This window comes from Urocitellus parryii, chromosome 11, assembly GCF_045843805.1.
Source record: "Urocitellus parryii isolate mUroPar1 chromosome 11, mUroPar1.hap1, whole genome shotgun sequence".
NCBI lineage: Eukaryota > Metazoa > Chordata > Mammalia > Rodentia > Sciuridae > Urocitellus > Urocitellus parryii.
In genome coordinates, this window is record NC_135541.1 from 102,819,515 (window position 1) to 102,840,313 (window position 20,799).

The 20,799-nt window shown below is 40.6% G+C and overlaps 1 protein-coding gene across 2 annotated transcripts in view; it reads left to right on the forward strand.

Annotated features, from left to right (window-relative positions):
- Ahcyl1 (adenosylhomocysteinase like 1) overlaps positions 1–13,173 on the forward strand; it is a 38,518-nt gene extending 25,345 nt beyond the window's left edge. Inside the window, exons 3-17 of one of the 2 annotated variants that reach the window (XM_026402778.2) lie at positions 593–736; positions 1,712–1,812; positions 2,439–2,541; positions 3,975–4,069; positions 4,714–4,820; positions 5,640–5,756; positions 5,991–6,054; positions 7,010–7,098; positions 7,423–7,493; positions 7,865–7,959; positions 8,041–8,139; positions 8,526–8,594; positions 9,128–9,206; positions 10,287–10,407; positions 11,142–13,173. In XM_026402778.2, coding sequence (XP_026258563.1) covers positions 593–736; positions 1,712–1,812; positions 2,439–2,541; positions 3,975–4,069; positions 4,714–4,820; positions 5,640–5,756; positions 5,991–6,054; positions 7,010–7,098; positions 7,423–7,493; positions 7,865–7,959; positions 8,041–8,139; positions 8,526–8,594; positions 9,128–9,206; positions 10,287–10,407; positions 11,142–11,148 — 1,361 coding nt within the window. In that variant the 3' untranslated portion in view covers positions 11,149–13,173. Of the gene's footprint in view, positions 1–592; positions 737–1,711; positions 1,813–2,438; positions 2,542–3,974; positions 4,070–4,713; positions 4,821–5,639; positions 5,757–5,990; positions 6,055–7,009; positions 7,099–7,422; positions 7,494–7,864; positions 7,960–8,040; positions 8,140–8,525; positions 8,595–9,127; positions 9,207–10,286; positions 10,412–11,141 lie in introns of those variants that run through there. The other variant, XM_077791191.1, reaches the window with a different exon arrangement.
- Positions 13,174–20,799: the final 7,626 nt, after the last annotated feature.

Here is a 20,799-nt window from a genome sequence, read left to right on the forward strand (position 1 = left end):
TGTTTTTTTTCCTTATTGGTGGTTTTCAGAATGACCAGTAGCATCAGCAGCATCTAGGAATTCATTGGAAATGCCAGTTCTTGGGTGCCTCATGAGACCTACAAACTAGGAAACTTTGGCCATGGGGCCTTAGCAATCTGTGTTTTAACAGACTATGTGATTCTGATAGATGCTTTAAGTGTGAAAACCAGTGACATGTAGAAATAACATTCCTCATCTCCCTTAAGTTATTCTTCCATTTTTTGCCAGGTCTCATTTCAATCTGGATTGGGACCAAGTACCTTTGTTATTACCTGGGATCACTGCAGGTGGTACAGGATTAGGATCTGTGGCTCCTAATTACAGGCCCTAATGACAGACTAATGACAGAGTCTCCTTATGGTGGATACAGGAACTGCAACACTGTGAGGTCCACAGCCATTTCATTCACACCAGCTATTAGACCTTGGAAGAGTAGAATTGAGAGTTGACAAAAAGGAGCTCCAATTAACAGCATTTGCTTCACTTAAATTAAAGTCCCTTGGGGCCACACTCTATAGAGTTGGGGCCATTGAAGTTTTTCTCGCCTTGTTTCTTTCTTTACTGGCTCTAGCTGCGTCTTACACAGATAGCTCTGATGATGAGGTTTCCCCCCGGGAGAAACAGCAAACCAACTCCAAGGGCAGCAGCAATTTCTGTGTGAAGAACATCAAGCAGGCAGAATTTGGACGCCGGGAGATTGAGATTGCAGAGCAAGGTAAAGGAAGGGAGTGGGTAGAGGTCAGAAGCAACCCTCTTCCTGGTCATCGGAATCCACAGACAACTTAAGGCTTAAAAGCTACCCTAAAATGTCTTGGGAAAAGACAGTTTCCTGGACTTTTGGGTAAACACTTCTCTATCTAAGGAGCTTGAGCCTCAGAATTCTTGATCTTGTTTTCCCTTCTTCCTAAACTCAGCATGTGGTTATTACAAACAGAGTAGTTTCTGTTTTCCTCCCCTGTGACACCATATTCCAAGATCTACAATGCAGAGTCAGCACAAGCTGGAGCACTACATACTGGTTAGTTATGTGGGATTTTACTGTCGCTGCCAATCCCAGAGACCCAGATTTCTCAGAAACAGCTGGTGTGGGAGGGTTCTAAGCTAAGGATATGGTGACCGAGGGTCTCATTTGGTCCTGAGCACCCTCTGCTGGAGCAGAGTAAAAGTGACTGACAATAGTCAAGTCTTGGTTCTTCTTCCTTGCCGCACTCCTGGGAAGGTCTCTTTACTCTTCCGTTGTTTTCATATTGAAGACAAGTTCTATATTGAGAATGGAGGAACCCAAACAGACTGACTGAACCCAAACAGGATAGGGTAGGATATCAAGTGGCTTCTGCTAAAGGTCAAGTCATTCTTCTGGGTCTGGTGATTGTCCATGTGCCAAACTATTTCTCTCTCCCAAATGACTGATGAGACTCACTCTCCATTTTAGTCAGTTTGGGGAATTTACTTAATTCTCTGTTCAGCCCTTTGGATATAAAGCAGAAGCAGCAGAGGAAGAGAGATATGCCATGACAACTCTCCACTGTTATTTTGCCAGAAAAGCTGTCAGTCATCAAGAAATATTCCTAGAGCTTTCCTGCCTTACCTCGCCATGTCTCAGCAGACCCAGACAGCCATGGATGTGGCTGAGCAGGAACGGATGGTACTGCTAGTGAAGCCCTAGCTCAAATCCTCTGTTCTTTCACAGACATGTCTGCTCTGATTTCACTCAGGAAACGTGCTCAGGGGGAGAAGCCCTTGGCTGGTGCTAAAATAGTGGGCTGTACACACATCACGGCCCAGACCGCGGTGAGTTTGTTAAAAGAAAATAGAGGGACTTTTCATAAGGGGAAGAAAGAAACAGATTTTTTCCTCCCCCAACTAACCAACCTCCAAATGCTATTAGATGGGACCTCCCTGTGAAACTATAATAGGATTTGTTACCTTCTTTTTGAATAAGTAAACCCATTTTTAATGCTAAAAATAAACCTAACTTAGGAAGATCTAAAATAGGATTGTTTTAAAATGCTATTAAGGCTTTTAGGTTGGGTTCAGGACCATGCGCCTGTAATCCCAGGAAACCTGGAGGCTAAGACAGGGATTGCAAGTTTAAGACTAATTAGCCTTAACAACTTCATGAGGCTATGTCTCAAAATAAAAAATAAAAAGGGCTGGGGTTGTAGTTCGTGGTAAAGCATCCCTAGATTCAATCCCCAATACCCCCCCCCAAAAAAAAACAACAACTTAGGAACATGTCTTTTGAATATAGTTAAATCTCGTGTGCCCTGCCACCCCTAGATAGACTACACCCTTTGCTAATTCTCCAGTGTAACACTTCTGTTGCTACAGAGTTATGGTATTGTGTTCTTACTGGTTTGCTCTCTCTGTCTGGGTAGCCCTTCTTCTTCACCCTATCTTCCTGTACATCCATACAGGTGTTGATTGAGACTCTTTGTGCTCTGGGGGCTCAGTGCCGCTGGTCTGCTTGCAACATCTACTCAACTCAGAATGAAGTTGCTGCAGCACTGGCTGAGGCTGGTAAGTTCAGCTTTTTCACCAGCTTTGCTTCAAATTAATTATCTAAACACAACTTTTTATATCAAAATTGTCATTACACTGTCATATGTCTAAGGACTCTAAAATTTGGGCAATAATAAAAACATCAGCAGCAAGAAAATGGATAATAAAGTCAAGGTTGATATGCATGATGGAATATTATATAGTCATTAAAAATGACATAAAGGGGCTGGGGTTATGTCTCAGAGGTAGAGCACTCGCCTAGCATATACGAGACACTGGGTTCCATCCTCAGCACCACATTAAAAAAATAAAATAAAAAGATATTGTATCCACCTATAACTAAAAAATAAATATTTTTTAAAAATGATAGCAAGAATCTAAGGATATTGAGGAAATGCCCAATTCTAATGCTAAATGAATGAGGAAGATTATTAAACTGTATGAGCTCAGCCAATCTCTTTTCATCAGAAGTCTCATCAATTTTAAGCAATACGAGTAAGTAGTACTTTTCATATTCATAGTTCATTAGATTACTTGGTATTCAGTATTGCACTGAAGCCAGGCACAATGATCTAGTCCTGTAATCCCAGCATCTCAAGAAACTGAGGCAGAAGGGTTCCAGGTTTGAGGCCAACCTCACAACTTAGTGAGACACCATCTCAAAAATTAAGACTGTTTCAATCCCAAGTTACCTACCGTTCCCCACAAAAGATTTTGCTATGAAAATATGTGAACTACTGGTGAGCTTAAAAATAAACATTGAATAATTTTTATTGTTAAAATATTCAAAAGAAAATCATGAAGTTTCTTTGAGGATCTCTTTTGTTCCTAGGGTCTTCAGAATGTAACTTTATAACACTTTCGTTTTTCTTGTTTATTCTTGTCAGTTAAGTGTTTATTGGAGAAATTTAGGAAGTTCAAAAAAATTCATAATCCTTTTTTACAGATGTTTGACTAATCTTTCTTTTCTTTTTCTTTATGTTTATGAAATAAATGTTAGTACGTATGCAGTTTTATAATCTAAATACAGCATTTTCAAAAGTAGTTTTGATATCACTAAACTTAACATCATGTATAATACTCTTTCATATGTTCATGTGATTTTTACCTCATTACTTTCTTAATAGTGAGCATTTAGGTTTTTTCAGAATGTTTACTAATATAAATAATGTTCTAAGGAACAACTTTGTATTAATTTCCACTTCATTTTGTTGTCTTAGAGTTCTAAGTTTAAAGAGAATAACATTCTATGATTCTAAATATATTTTTAAATCTCTTAATTTTTTTAATTTCTGAACTAAAATTACTATTTTGACTTTGACCTTTTACTCTATTTCCCTCTCCAGAATAGGTTCTCTTGCCTTTTTCTCTTCGTATAAATCTCAGAAATTGATGCTAGTATAGGTCACTCTCCAAAAGAAGAATTAGCTGATTTATGTCTGCCTCTGTAGGAGTTGCAGTGTTTGCTTGGAAGGGCGAGTCAGAAGATGACTTCTGGTGGTGTATTGACCGCTGTGTGAACATGGATGGGTGGCAGGCCAACATGGTAATAATGCATGTTTATCCCACACTTCTGACTATAGATTTATTTCCTTTTTCTCCCTCAAAAGCATGGTTCCCTAAACATGTTTTGGATGTTTGGTCTTATACACTGACTTTGTCACTAAAGTGTTTAGCTTGATACCTATTCACAATGGGTTTGAGAAGCACGAGGCCCTGGGTTCAATCCCCAGCACCAAAAAAAAAAAAAAAAAAAGAAGAATGTGTCTGAGTACTGAATGGAAAGGTGGGGGAAGGGCAAGACTAGCTCAAACACATGGCTCAAACGTGGCAGAACGAAATTGAAGGAAGTGACATTGTCCCACTTTGTAGGATTCTGGTTCTTACCTTTCTGCCCCAGCTCTCCTTTTGTGTTCAAAGGGCTGTGTATTTCAAGACTCTGGACTAAAAATGAATCTGTGATTAGTCTAATACTCTTCACTGTAGCCTAGAACAAAGCTAAGGATCCTTTTAACCATTTTACACCAATAAATTGACTCTGTTTCCACTGTCTAAGCCTACTATATGGAGCTCTAAGACATGCTCTTCCAAAATATACAGGGCTCTCTTACTAGTGCAGAAAGTGGGCTCAAAGTTCCCCCTAGCTCTAGCAGCCTGAATGCCCATAGAAGTCTTCTGGCTGTTCTGTAGATCCTGGATGATGGGGGAGACTTAACCCACTGGGTTTATAAGAAGTATCCAAACGTGTTTAAGAAGATCCGAGGCATTGTGGAAGAGAGCGTGACTGGTGTTCACAGGTAACAGATTCTGGAGTAGCTGCCCCTTGTGTCCTTGCCTCAGCAAATTCTTCTGGTCTCTTGTTAGGCTTTAGGACTGTGTTTCAGACTTGAATTAACTAAATGGGATAAAACTGAATTTTCACTTTCAAAAAATCAAGGTGACCCTAGAAGGAAGATTTCCAGGTTCTATTTCAAACGTTTTTCTCTCCCATTTACTCCATTGAGTAATTCTCAAAATAATGTTTGGGGAAAGGGAGTAGGGGATGAATGTATCTTGAAAAACTGTAATCAATATTGTATTGCAATTTTATATATGAAATATGAAAATAAAAATCTGTAAAACTACATCTTATATACACAGCAAAAAGTAAAACTGCCAAATATTCTCAACTTGTTGGAAATACCTAAAAGAAGTGTTTCTCTGTTGGGGGCACATTGTACATCCTTGCTCTCTCTCTCTCTCGCTCTCTTTCTCATATACATACACACACAGGAAACCGTATCAGAATCGTTATAATCTTTATTTATCAAAAATAGGCATGGAAAAATGTTGATTTAAGGATATAATGTCCCCTTTATGGAAGAGAAGTAAATTTATTCAACGGAAAGCTTTTAATTTAATTTTCCTTCCAAAACTAATGGGTGGAGAGAGAAGAAAATTAAATAAGTGGGGAGAAATGACAAGGAAATAATTATGTTTATTCATATTCTTGGGCAATAAATAAGACTGGGGAGGGTACCATGGAACTTGAACAGAATTAGGCAGATTTTGCCATTTGTTATGTTTTACCAGCTAACTTGGTTTTTGTTTGTTTTTGTGGCCTCTTCTCCCTTTAGGCTATATCAGCTCTCCAAAGCTGGGAAGCTCTGTGTTCCTGCCATGAATGTCAACGATTCTGTTACTAAACAGAAGTTTGATAACTTGTACTGCTGCCGAGAGTCCATTTTGGATGGGTAGGTTGAAATATATACATGTCACACTTAAAGGGGATAGATCTGGATTGGGTTGTAATGTTAGTCTGGTGTTATTGCAGTCTTGTCCCCTGGTCTTCCTTTGCCTTTAAGAGTTTGTTAGAGGGGCTCATTTCATATGAGCTCAGCCAACTTCCAATTGAAATTCTCCTGGGCATTGCCCCACACTTAACTTTGTGCAGAGGGACTGAGTTGAGCCCTTGTCTGTTTCCACAGCCTGAAGAGGACCACAGATGTGATGTTTGGTGGGAAACAAGTGGTGGTGTGTGGCTATGGTGAGGTAAATAGCTGGGCCTCAGTGTCTCTGTCTTTTCATAGACTTACTAGAAATAGCAGGTAAAGGAGACTTGTGCTGTCAGTCCGGAGTCACTGATGCAGGGGTCAGATGTGTTTGATGTATATCAAAGCATTAACAAAAGTCCTGTATTCAGATTCGTGAATAGACATACAGAATGAGTTGAGTTTTCAGATTTCACCAATTTGTCTTATGAAATTTCATTATCATCCCCCCATAATAATAATAACCTCTTATGAGATGGCCCCACAGGTGACTTGCAGTACAATGAAAGGTGAAATCTGAAGTGGCATATAATTGACAATCTGTATACTAGAATAGGTTGCAGGAGATTTTATTGTCTTCAGCAGTGACACATAGAAGTTCCTGAGCTGCTAGGCTGTCCTCGAAATGACACATTGCAAGCAAGAGTTATCAGAATTTTTTGTTTGTATTTTTGTTTTGTTTTTGTTTATCACAGTGGTAGGCCTCTGCGTGCTAGGCAAATGTTTTACTGCTGAGCAGCATCTCCACCCAGCCCATATCAGGTTTTTCTGGAATACAAAAATAAGAGGTTTCAGGGCTAGGTATGTTGCTCGGTGGTAGAGTGCTCCCCAGCATGCAGGAAGCCCTGAGTTCAATCTCCAACACCACAAAAAGAAAAAGAAAAAAAAAAATTAGAAGTTGCAGTTGCTCTTGCTTGGTCTTGTTTCCCTAATAGTAACAGTTATCCTAAGCCCCTCACCCTTGCTGTGACATGTCTGCTAATTATGTCTTTAACTGAAGTTCACAATATGATCTTGTCTGTTTCTGCTCTGCTTGAGGTTGGAGCCTCCCTACAAGTGCTCACTAGATGATTGGTGATTTCAGGAAGGTTAATTTCTATCTCCCAAAGACCCTGCCTGCCCCGTTGTCTCTGCCTTAATGTACCTGGCAACCTGGCTCTTCTTGTGTTCTGCAGGTTGGAAAGGGCTGCTGTGCTGCCCTCAAGGCCCTTGGTGCCATCGTCTACATCACAGAAATTGACCCCATCTGTGCTCTGCAGGCCTGGTAAGAACAGAGTGATGGTGATCCATTAGATTCATCTGGGTACATCACATTTCTTAAGAGTTCATGATTGATTATATTAATCGTCTTTTGCAGAAATTTTCCAGGGGGAGGAGAAGACTAGGATTTCTCTGTTCCCTTCATTATAATCCTGGGGCTGTCCTAGAGCCTCTTGGCCTTTCCGTTCCTGGGTGTGGCTCTGAAGAGGCCAGTGTGTGTAGTTTAGCACAGCTTATCACCTGCCATCCCTGCAGAGGGGGATTTTGTGACCAGCTTCCCTCCCACTGCCTCCTTGATTTGCTCATAGTGTTTCTTCTTTTTTTCCAGCATGGATGGGTTCAGGGTGGTGAAGTTAAATGAAGTCATCCGGCAAGTTGATGTTGTAATAACTTGCACAGGTACGTATCAGTGCTTTGGTACTCATGGAGGAGTGTTCACTCCAAGGCTAAATCTTGAAAGTAACCTGACTGGCATTCAGAAACAGTCAGTGAGACCGGTGCTCAGTATGGTGTCTCAGAACTAGAGGAAGTTATCAGAACAGTAATTTGTGTTTTCCAGAGGAAGGAGCCTTTTTCCCCTGATACCTTTCCATACCACTTGATTTTAACCAAATTATTATGTTGAAGGAGCTGCTGTACACTTTCCTCATAACACATACAAGCACTTTAATGCCAGCAAACCTCCTCTGTCTCCCTTGTTCTGACTGAAAACCAGTCAGTGCCTTTGTGGCCTAACATCTCTTCTCTCAGCCACCCATCTTTGCTTTCAGGAAATAAGAATGTAGTGACACGGGAACACTTGGACCGAATGAAAAATAGTTGCATTGTTTGCAACATGGGCCACTCCAACACAGAAATCGACGTGGTGAGGCTTCTCTCAGTTGTTGCTGGGGCTTTCTTCTGTTTTCTGTTGCAGCCACAATCAGCTGTGCCTTCTTCCTTTCAGACCAGCCTCCGAACTCCGGAACTGACATGGGAGCGAGTACGTTCTCAGGTGGACCATGTCATCTGGCCAGATGGCAAACGAGTCGTTCTCCTGGCAGAGGTACATACAGAAGACTGATAGACGAGTAGTCCTTTTAGATCTATAGGATGAAGGAGGTAGGGAAAAAATGTTTGACCTGTGTTTCCCTGAATTCTGTCTTTGTTTGTTTCTCAAATGGTCTAGTCCATCAAAATAGAGGCACTCCAGGTACATCTAATTTAGCCTAAGTAACAATTTCTTGACCATAGCTAATTTTCAACCTTTCACACTCAGGTGGATTTGCAGAAAATAGGATAAAACCCAGAGTCCTGATCTGGAACTGTAATTATTCTTCTACCAGCTGAGTTGGGAGGGGTATAAAGTCCTTTCCTACATTTGCTTAACTTGTATAGCAAGGAGATCTGAAAGGGGCAATAGCTCATCCCAGGACTCTCTTACCTCTCCAGGGTCGTCTGCTCAATCTGAGCTGCTCCACAGTTCCCACCTTTGTTCTGTCCATCACAGCCACCACACAGGTATGTGGAAAATGCCCACTTTTCCTGCACTGAGACTTATGGAATCAGGGGAAGTTTGCTGTGCTCTGCCCTGTTCTCCCCCCACCCCCCACGTCATACATTGTGGAGACTTCAACTTTCTCAAGTATAGAAAAGAGTCATTAGGGGTTGGGGGTGTAGTTCGGTGGTAGAACACTTGCCTAGCATGTGTGAGGCACTGGGTTTGATCCTCACCACCACATAAAAGTAAATAAAATACAGGTATTTAAAAAAAATTAAAAGAGTCATTAGTCAGTTTGTGTCTCTGTATCGTCTGGTCAGTTGAGAATAGTATTCCAGCTTAGTTGTATTTAGTGTGTTCTTTTGTCAAGTACTAAATGAAAACACCAACAAATCCTCTTATGATGTGTATGGGCCTTTATTCCAGGCAGAGTCCTAAGTGCTATCATGATGACAGATCATTATGGTGATTCTAAGGTTCTGTTAATCATAGTTTTATTTTTAGATCCCGTTCTAAAGTGTTTTTGTTTTCTGGTCCTCTTTTCCCATCTTAGGCTTTGGCGCTGATAGAACTCTATAATGCACCTGAGGGACGATACAAACAGGATGTATACTTGCTTCCTAAGAAAATGGGTGAGTGAAAAACAGTGAAACCGATACCGACCCCTAGATAGCTTCATGGTTTGGTAAAATGACTATCATGAAGAGCACTAGATTTAGAGTCAAAAGTTCTGATTCCTCTCTAGTGCTTACTGGTTGTTTGACATCAGGACAGGTTCTAATCCCCATGAGCCTCCATTTCTTGACCAGTAAAGTGAGAATAATAGTGATTATAGATTTGTAGAATTGCAGAATTGTAGTAAGAGCTCCAGCTAATGAGTATATCAGCAGTTAGCACATCAGTTTAAGGTCAATGCTCTTGTTCTCAAGTAGCCTTATGAGTTCAGTAAATGTCCCAGTGCAACTGAGTATAACCTAGAACCAAAATGAGAGAAACAGAAACAGGTTTTAGGGTCCATTTTCTGTCTTGGTTTGAAAATCGCCTTCTATCCAACCTCCTGTCATTCCAGAGGACAACCTGTGCTTAGTTCATGTGACATAATACATCTCAAATCCTTTGGCTTTCTGCACAGTGGAGCCCACCTCCCATCACTTAATGGCTAGCCCCAAATACATGGCTTAAAGCTAAAAAATTTCTTGCTCTGGTCCCCTCCAATAGCTTATCTCAGATTGGTTTTTCAAAAATTCAGGTTCATAAAAGTCAGAGAAGCTTTTCCATGGAAACGTAGTAAATTATCTTAGAAATCCATGATCCTAAGATTTGAGGCCTTTATGGATCTTTTCCTAAATGAATGTTAATGACACAAGATTCTTTTGGAGTCTACTTTGATTTGTAATTTTGACTAGAACTTGATCCAGGAAGGTGGGAGTAGTATGGAATGTGTGGCTGCTGAGATGAAGCCAAATCTTTTACCAGAGAAGGATAGAAAGATAGAGGTTGACCCATTTTGTCCTAGTAAGTGGTTTTCTAAATGCATTTTGGAGAGACCGAGAAGTACCCTGCCACAATGAAGCAAATGTTTCAAGATTCTTTCAAAGTTACTCTGGTGCTGTCCTCTTCCTCAAAAAGCTTCAAATGAAAGCAGAGAAGGGGTATGCCCTGAGAGACATATTTGACAAGAAAACTGCCCCCTGCCACTTTGCTCTTCCTAGATGAGTACGTTGCCAGCTTGCACCTGCCGTCATTTGATGCCCACCTGACAGAACTGACAGATGACCAAGCAAAATATCTGGGACTCAACAAAAATGGGCCATTCAAACCTAATTATTACAGGTAACTCAGGGGAAAGCAATGAAAAGCTCTTCTCCCTGATATTAAACCAACCAGCCCAGCCAGCTTTCTCTAGTAAAGATGAGGTACCATACCTGATTTTGAAAAGTATAAGAGCCCTGCTCCAAATTAACAAAGTTGGGGCTGGGGAATGTAGCTCAGTGGTAGAATACTTGTCTAGCATGCCTGAGGCCTTGGGGATTTTGGTTCCAAGCCCAGAACTAGGGGGTGGAGTGGTGTGTAAAATAAACAGGGTTAGCAGAGAAAGTATGTGGAAAAACAGGGGCAGATGATGGCCTGGGTATTGTCTGTGGAGATACCCACCCTGCTCAGGGAGAGACTTGGGAAAAGTTGTTCCATTTCATATTCTTCTTGAAACTCTCATATGGAGCCAGGCATGGTGGCACATGGCCTGCTATCCCAGCAACTCAAGAAGCTGAGGCAGGAGGATCGCAAGTTGAAGGCCAGCCTGGTCTACTTAGCGAGACCCTGTCTCAAAATAAAATTTAAAAAGGAGTAGGCATGTAGTTCAATGGTAAAATGCAAGGAGACCCTGATTTCAATCCCTAGTACCAGTGGAAGAAAGAAACTCTAAGATTTGAGGCCTTTATGGATATTTTCTTAAATGAATGTTAATGACACAAGACTCTTTTGGAGTCCACTTTGATTTGTAATTTTGACTAGAACTTGATATATGGAAGACATGAATATTAACCAGTCAATCTCTTTCTTTACAGATACTAATGGACCATATTACCGATGACCAGTCCACATGAACCACACAATTCTAAAAGAAATATTTTTTAAAATAACTTTTATTTTCTTTTATTTCTTTCCTCTCGATTTTTTTTTCTATAATTTCATTCTTGTTTTCTCATGTCATTATCCAAGTTCTGCAGAACATACAAGGACTTGCTTTCTTCATGGCTCTTTAGATGAAACTGAGGTTCAAGGTTCCTCACCCTAGTCACTAAAGAAGGATTTTGCTCTCCCCACCCAGAAAGGTGATTCTTTCTTTACCGTTTCTGGGGACTTTAGTCTTAATTGGGTACTTTATTAATAGGAATTGCTAAGGTACCTTTTATGTGGATAATATCTGCAATGTCTAAATTGCCTTAAAAGAGCCCATTTCTTGGCTGCTGAAATCAGTGCTCTTTCACTTCCTCAGAGGAGCAGGGATGGTACCTACCAGCCAGGTAGGTTAGATGTAGGTGGTGCATGTTAATTTCCCTTAGAAATTCCAAGCCCTGTTTCCTGTGTAAAGGTGGGATGTCTGGTTCAAAGATGTGTGCTAGTGAGTGTTGCTTATTAAGATCTAGTAGGCCCCCTTGAATTTATAGTACAGCCCTTCCTCCATTCCCACCAGCCTCTCTCATTTTTCTAGTTCTTAAACTGCATTCTACCAAATTGAATTTTGTCCTCTAGCATTTCTTTCTTTCTTTCTTTCTTTTTTTAATAACACAGTTTTTAGTATTGACACTGAGGAACTACTTGGGTGGTTAGTTTTTAACTAACTTCTTTTGAACCTTTGGAGCTAAGAGTGCAGAGTTGAGTCTAGAAAAAAGCTAATCTCAAACTCTGATGAGTCCCTCTGTTTCTAGTCCCTAGTTTATAGCATCAGTGAACTGGAGCCATAAGCAGATTTTCTCAGCTCTGCCCCATACAGCTTATGCTGAAGGCCAATTTCTTGAGCCATTACTCTGTATAAAGCACTGAGCTCTATCCTTAGGGTTTATCCTTTAAGAGCAAATTTCTGGTTAGCTGTGCTTCTGCAACCTAAAATAGTTAAAGGGAGTAGGTATGGATGGATGGAAGAATGATAAATTGGGCCAAGGTAAAAGAAATCTTACTCTATATAATTTGTCTGAAACTATAAGCCCTGTATAATGTTAGTTTCACAGAAGTGGTACCATTTCTGTTTGACACCATGCCACAAAAAGTTTATGAGCTAAGATCTTAAAGGGCAGATTGTGATCAGTACATCCTGACTCATACTCTGAAAGAATCCCAGAGAGGCTCCCTCAAAGATCAAGAGAGATGTATTCCCATGCCATGCACCCTGCTTACCAGCATTTCTGCATGGTTAAATGGGCTTTATGCTCATAGGCTTTAAGCATATAATTATCCAGGATTTTAAATCCTTAACTTGTTCTAGCTTGTGATCCTTTAAAGTTGGATCATACATTAGTGCTAGATACTAGAAATTTCACTTCTCTGTTTCCAGTGATCAGAGAAATAGACATTAAAAACAGGAATATAAGAAAGTTTTTACCCTGCAGCTTCCTAGCAGGAGACAATTATCTTGCCAAAATTTTTCCCCCTTCTTTTCCCATTTCTCCCCCACCCAGTCCCTTCCTACTCCTTGCCAGTGTGACCATGCTTTTCTTCTCTGTAGATGCTAACAGTTGAAGCCCTTTTTCCTAGGGCTCGTAACCAGCCAATCAGAACACCATATCCATTAGGGGACATAACCTGGCCAACAGTGTATCCATTGGGTCAGCTCTGCTGGAGGGAGGCGGCTCAGGTCCTGCTGCCCTCTGGTCGGCCCTCTGATCCTATAGCTATTATGTGTCCATAGGAATAATAGGTAAGGGCTCCGTCTCTGTCAAGCCATGTAACAAAGGACACTGTGGAAAATGTCTGGCATCAGAGGGAGCGTGTGGAGAGCAACTTGGGAGGAAAAAGTTCATTTTGTATTGAATGATTTTTAATGAATGCAATATTAATCCTTGCAGATGAGCAATAATCATTAAAGTCAATTAAAATGATTATTAGTAGTCTGTGTTATTCTTGGTTAAACAGCAAAACGGTTTTCTAGAATGGAACAACAACTCATTTTTTTGTACTGGATTGAACTCAGAGGCACCTGACCACTGAGCCACGTCCCCAGCCCTATTTTGTATTTTGTTTAGAGACAAGGTCTTGCTGAATTGCTTAGCGCCTCGCTTTTGCTGAGGCTGGCTTTGAATTTGCAATCCTCTTGCCTCAGCCTCCCAAGCCGCTGGGATTATAGTCATTCACCACCGTGCCCACTCTATTATATCTTAAGATATATCTAGCAGGAGACAATTATCTTGCCAAAATTTTTTCCTCTTCCTTTTCCATTTCTCCCCCACCCAGTCCCTTCCTACTCCTTGCCAGTGTGACCATGCTTTTCTTCTCTGTAGATGCTAACAGTTGAAGCCCTTGTTCCTAGGGCTCGTAACCAGCCAATCAGAACACCATATCCATTAGGGGTCATAACCTGGCCAACAGTGTATCCATTGGGTTGGCTCTGATGGAGGGAGGTGGCCCAGGTCCTGCTATAGTTTAGATGGTGAATGTCCCCTAAAGGTCCATATATTAAAAGTTAGTTCCCTAGGGTGACAATATTGGGAGGTGTGGTACAGACTTTGGGGCGTAGTAGGTGGGTCACTGGAGGTGTGCCCGAGAAGGAGATTATGGAACCTTGGCTCCTTTCTCCTTTTTGCTCCCTGGCTGATGAGATGAGCAGTTTTGCTATACCATGCATTCCCATCGTGATGTGCTTATTGCCTGACCAAAGGCCCAAAGCAGGCCAATTGATCATGGACTGAAACCTCCTCCAAAACTGAGCCAAAATAAACCTTTTCTCTGTGTAAGTTAATCATCTCAGGTATTTTATTATAGTAATGGGAAACTTACTAATACCTTAGTTTTATATGCCTGCTCTATCCCAAGCATCAGGCCTAGGCACTTTTTCTCTTTAAAGAAACAAATTGCTATGTAAACTTCAGAGATCCTCATTTGCATAGTCACCTTCTGAGACCTTATACCTTAATCTTTTTCTATAAAGGATGCCCCCAAAGTATAAGCTTCAACCTCCTCCCAAACCTATTTCAATCTCTGAAGTTGCATTGGTGCCTCTTGATACAACAAAGTATGTGTCTTAGTTTGTTCTTGCTGCCACTTAAAAAAAATCAAACTCGGTATTCTATAAAGTAACCAAAATTTCATTTTTGCACTGCTCTGGAGATGGAAGTCCAAAGTTAAGACAACAGTAGATTTGGTGTCTGGAGCAGTCTGCTCTCTGCTTCTAAGATAGCACCTCTTTTTACATCTTCATAGAGTAGAAGGCCAAACAGAGCCTAGTGAGTTCCCTCTAATTCTATTATAAAGACAGAAGTTCATCCCATTGGTGAAGGCTCTTTTCTTCGAATTTAATCACTTAAAGTCTCCACCTCTTAGTACTATAATTGGTGATTAAGTTTCAATTGATGAATTTAGGGGAATACATTGAGGCCATAGCATTCTACCCGAGCTCCCAATATGTATGTCCTTATATATGAAAAAAAAAATTGTTACATCCCAGCTCCTGTAGTCTTACCTCACAGCACCAACTCAGAAGTCTAAAGCCCAGGATCTCATTTAAATCAGACATGGATCATGCTCAAGGTTAGATTCATCCTGAGATCAATTGCTGTCCAACTGTAAATCTGAAATTAAACAAGTTAATGGATTTCCAAAACACAATGATCAACAGGTATAGGATAGACATTTTTGTTCTGTAAAGGGAAAATCGGGAAGAAACAGGGAGTTACAGATGAAACCCAACAAAGTAAACATTAAATCTTAAGGCCCCAGAATGATCGTTGACTGCATGTTCCACCTTCCAGATACATTGAGATGGAAGTTTGTCCCTCAAAGCTTTGAGGAGGGGGTGGTGCAACATGGTGTATCCCTTCCTGAGTGCTCCTGGCAGTGGGTACTAAATAAACCTTTACCTGCCAAATAACTTAGGAATTAAGGAAACTCAGAGAGAAATTCATACAGTTTTAAAAGAATGTAAAATAAGACCAGTACTCCCTGCTAATGGGTTATGAAACTCAGGGTAGGAGCAGGAATCTGCAACTATAGCCCTCTCAGGAGCCGAATGTGGCCCACTACCTGTTTCTGTGTGGCTCACAGACTAAGAATGTTCTTTTACAAATTTTTAATGATTAGGAAAAATCATGACTGATAGTTTGTGACACATGAAAACTACATGAATTTCCAATTTTTTTGCCCATAAATGGAGGTTGGTTTTTTTTTTTTAAGAGAATTTTTTAATGTTTATTTTCGGCAGACACAACATCTTTGTTTGTATGTGGTGCTGAGGATCGAACCCTGGCCACACGCATGCCAGGCAAGCACACTACTGCTTGAGCCACATCCCCAGCCCCTAAAAATGGAGGTTTTATACACAGCCACACTCATTCATTTATGTAATGTCTGGCTAATTTTATGCCACAATGGAATTGAATAGTTGCAACCAAATGCCCCACAAAACCTGAAGTATTTACTATCTGGCCTTTAACAGAAAAGGTTTGCTGATCCCAGGCACAAAGGTTGTGTTAGAAAGGAAAAGATGCATTGGAAGGCATTTAATTTGCATTCCATTAGGCAGGAAGAAGGAGTTTCTAGATCAGAGTAGAAACTGACAGAATGAAAGCATTAGAAGGAATGGTTATTTGTTATATTTTGGAATCTTAAATGTCCCAAAAGCTCATGTATTGGTCCTTGGTCTTTGGTCCTTGGTCCTTGGTCTTTGGCTGATGTGCTATTGGGAGGTGGTGGAAATTAGGAGATGGGGCCAAGTTGGAAGAAGTTAGATCATTATGGGTGTGCCCCTTCCCTTCGAGGCTTCCTGGACACTATAAAGTAAGCTGCCTTTTCTGCCACATACTCCTGCCACCATATTTCCTTGCCATAGGCCCAGAGACAATAAAGGCAAGCAAACTTTTAAACCATGAGCCGAAATAAATCTTTCCTCCTTTTAAGTTGTTTATCTCAGGCATTTTGTCACAGCAGCAGAAAGCTGACTAACATAATATTAAGTTAAAAATATTCTGATCTGAATAGTAGATGCTAAATCTACCTGTAACCCGGCCAAGATTCACTCTGAGATTAAAGGATCACAGAGAACAACATAAAAATTACTCAGGAAGGTAAATTTTTATTTCAACTTAGAATGTGTAGACAGTAATTAATTTAAACTTGCAATTTACATTGCAGTTAATAGTTTGGAATGGAATGCAAATTAAATGCCTTCCAACACATCTTTTTCTTTTTACATACAGGATTAGAAATTTATATAAAGAATAGGAAATTTTTAAAATAGTCTTGGGGCTGGGGTTGTGGCTCAGCAGTAGAGCACTCACCTAGCACATTCAAGGCACTGGATTCGATCCTCAGCACTGCATGACAATAAATAAAATAAAGGCATTGTGTCCAACTGCAACTAAAAAAATATTTAAAATAAATAAAAATAGTCTTGCTTGTGTTTTGTTTGCTATTTAAGTGCTCTAAAAGGAAAATTGAACATATTAAGTGTATAAATGCATTTGAAAAAGTTTTAAAAACTTCAAGTTCATAAATAGCCTATTCACAGTCCCTTTTAAAGTGATTAATATTTGCTAGGAATATAAATACAATAAGATCTATATAAGCAGAACTTTTAAAAGCCTAAGCAATGTTTTTACTTCTTTTATAAATTTAATGTTAATTTTTTTAACTGAAGTAATATCTCTGCATCCCTAGTGCACCTTTTTAAGTGCCCTTTAAAAAGAATTGTTCTGAATTGTGAGGTACCTCTTATCCAGACATTTCTCCCCTGACCTGATGTCTTGTGGTGTGGTTCCCCACTGCAACCACTAGAGGGCAAGTTTTCTCATGATCTATTACTAAACCCTTTAATACAAGATCTGGATGCATGGAACACTCATTAATGTGGTGGTGATGATTATACAGTGAAATACCACAACCCGTTACCTGAAACCTCAGTGTTGAGAATTTTCAGGTGTTAGAAAATATCTTAATATAAAGAAAACTTTCTATTATCTATGGGGTGGAGCAGCATTCTTTACATGATTAAACATGTTGATGGTTTTGCATTTATGAATATTTACAGGATAAGAGACAATAAAAACTATTGATAGTTTCCCATCAGTTCAAATCAGGATTTGTTGTCAAATTAACTTGTGTCACTCGTATGGAGGAAAAACTTGATTTTTACAAATTTTTTGAATTTTGAAGTTGTGAGTAACACAACACAATAGTAACACATATTGAGTGTTTGCTGTATATCTGGCCCCATGCTTAATACTTAACACAATTAACAGACCTGATGCTCACACTAACCTACGAGATAGGTACTATTATTACCCCCATTTTACAGATGGGGAATTTGAGGCAGTAAGAAGTAGCTTGCCCAAGGCTATCTAACCAGTAAGTTGAAAGAACTGGAATTACCCTAAGACTGGTTCAGTGATCCATGCTTGACACTAGGCAATATGGCCTCTAGGAAACAGCACAAAACCAGGGTTCTAGTGATGCCCAAAGAAGGCAATGCATGAGTCACACACATGTGGAGCTTGTTAAAAATAAAAGATAAGTAAAAGGGCTGAGGTGTAGCTCAGTAGGAGGGCACTTGCCTAACATGTGTAAGACCCTGGGTTTGATCCTCAGCACCACAAAAAAATAAAATTCCTGGAGCCTATCCCAGACCTACTGAAACACACTCAGGACCATGAGGAAACAAGGACTGAGGGAGTCAGTATCTTTCCAGGATAGTCAGTATAATTGAGCTAGGATTTAGCCCCCATCTTTCTGGCTCCCATGGCCTTTCTCCTGAGTCATTCTTGAGGGTCCCAAAGGGTGGTACTTGCCCCTTGGTTCTCATTTCCCAGCAAAGATTTTCTAAGCAGAAGAAACTTGGCTGTGGGCAAAGTCCCTAAACAGCAACTGCTATGCCTTTTCTGAATGCAAACCCAGACAACCTTGGGGAACCTGCCCTCTTCCACTGCACCAAGTTCTGCTTCTCCAAGCCAAGGCCAAACTAGATCAAATATACCACACTTGGGGCCCCAAAGACTCCTCCAAGAGCATCTGGGCCCTGAAACTCTACAATCGATTATTTTTTTAATTACAAAACTTCTCACATATTCATTACCAATTCCACTACTTTAGTGCATGGGGGGCAGAGGACCAAATGAAGGGCTCATTCTTTTTGATGACTCTCTTGCCTTTGTTTTTCGATCTGAGTAAATGATTGTTGAAGGGTCATCTAGAGGTGTTTCCTGCTCAGGGGAGGGGGTAATGAGCTGGGCTGGGTGCCACGCTCTAGGAGACCTTTCAAAGGCCAGTAGTGCTTACTGCATGCTATCATTCCAATTTGTCAACAGAAAGGATAGGTCTGTGTCATTCTTTTGAAAGCCTGCTTTATCTTCATCTAATGGAAAGATGTGGTAAAGAGGGATTTGTCTTTTTCAGATACAATGGGGAATAAACCTGTACTTGTAGATTTTTCCCACCTGTGCTGTGGGTTTGCTAATGACTAGTAAACAAGCTCATAACCTTTTTAATTTTTCTCTCAAATCTAAATGAATTATATGAAAATATCACTAAATATGTGAAAATGAAGATGCTGCAACCCCTACTATTTTACCTTTAAAATATTATTTGAATCTGTCCCATCAACTTCCTTTCCCCAGGTCAGGCCTTCAAATGAAACCACTGCCCTGGTCAACAGCTTGATAAACTTGGGCTCCTCTGACCCATAGACCCATAGATGTGGCTCAATGGTAAAGCAGCCCTGGGATCAATCCCCAATACCAAAATACAAAACAAAACAAAAAACCTGTTGGCATGATTTTTCTCTTTAACAATCTTGAGCTTGAGGTACCCAGCAAGTCAATCCCAAATTCTTGACCTACAGAAGTTAAGATGATAACTGTTGTTGTTTTAAGCCTCCAGGGTAATTTGTTACATCAAAACAGAAGTTAATACACAGTGTATGCTGGATACTCGGTGTGTAGCCGGTTCCCCTCCAGGACCTGCATGTTCTCCCACTCACTGCTGCTAGTACTTGGCAGCTACATCCTTCTCCAATTACTACCTCTGGGAAAGGAGCTACCTTGCCCAAAGATAGGCTCCTTCCCCAGGGACAACCTGCCACCCAAGGACTAGGCCATATAGAAGTGTGAAGACCTGGCCCCACCTCCAGCATGGGCAACTCTGAAGGGTCATCTTGGCTCTAGAGCCTGTTACAACTGTGTCACACTTCAACACAACAGAGGTCAGAGGTCAGTGAGCTAAAGGACAGTGGTAGGAGATGAAGCCAAAGATTCAGGCAGAACCTGTTGGGCCCATTTAGAACTAAGTGAGGTGGGCAACTGTGGTGGGTTGGGATCAAGAGCCTGGATAGAAAGAAAAAAAAAAAAAAACAGACTCGGTTTCTCCTACTGTTCTCTTACAACATGCTCTGACACCAGATGTGTATGAGCCCACCCACTTCAGTAAGCAATGCTGCAATACAGAGACTCTAGCTGAGTGTCCACTCGTTCAATTCAATTCTGATGCTATCTTCCGGGAGATAGCATTAGATCCCACAGGTTGAGGGCTCCGTCCCATGAGATTGCCTCCTACTTCCAATGCCATGCAAAAGGCCTAAGTTATTTCACCTGTGCTTCTGGCCAACCAGTAGTGTTCCCCTTCTTTGAGTTTGACCAATTTTCTAGAGTAACCATGCCCTCTCCAGACATTCTGTCCTCCAGGAATCTCCACGTGTCCAGCTCTCCAAAAACTCATGAACTCTGTCCTTTGGGCTTTTATGGAGGCTTCGTTACATAAACATGATTAATTAAATCATACTGTTAGAGATCATCTCTACCTTTAATCCTGTCCCCTACCTGGAGGTTAGTGAGTGGAACTGAAAATCTCACCCCTCTCTGCCTCATAGGACTTGGTGACTTGTCCCAATCCTGAAGCTACGTAGGGGCTGCCAGCCAACAGTCAATTCATTTGTTTATAAAAAGGCACTAATGCTTTAAAGATTCTAAGATTTTAGGAGTTTTCTGCCAGGAAACAGGACAAAGACTAAATATGTATTTCACATTATTGTGGTGACTTAAGTTGACACCTGGTTTCAAAGCTAACTCAGGCTGCTGGGAGATCCATTATAGGGCAGCAGGGGAGGAAGTGGTAAAGACTAGAGTGGTAATGGTCATGAAGAGGTCAGCTCTGGGGCATTTCTGTGAGAGTCTTGGTGGATTAGATATGAAGGATGAAGAAAGAAATTAAGGATATATCCTATGCTTTGGCTTGAGAAAAATAGGTGCTTGGTAATACCATTTATTGAAACATGGAAGAGCTAAAGAGCAAGTTTGGGGCAAGAGAAAAACCAGAGTTAGTAACATGCTAAGTTTGAAATGCCTTTTAGACATGTCAGCAAGAGGCTAAATGAGCCATTGGATGTACTTGTGGGTCCTTTTTTTTTTTTTTTTTTGACTACTTCATATTATATGTAAGAAAGTTGGGAGGCTATAAATTAATTTGATCTGGGACTGAGTTAAACTGACTGCAATACAGACTGAAAGATAGCATTAATTGTTATTGTCC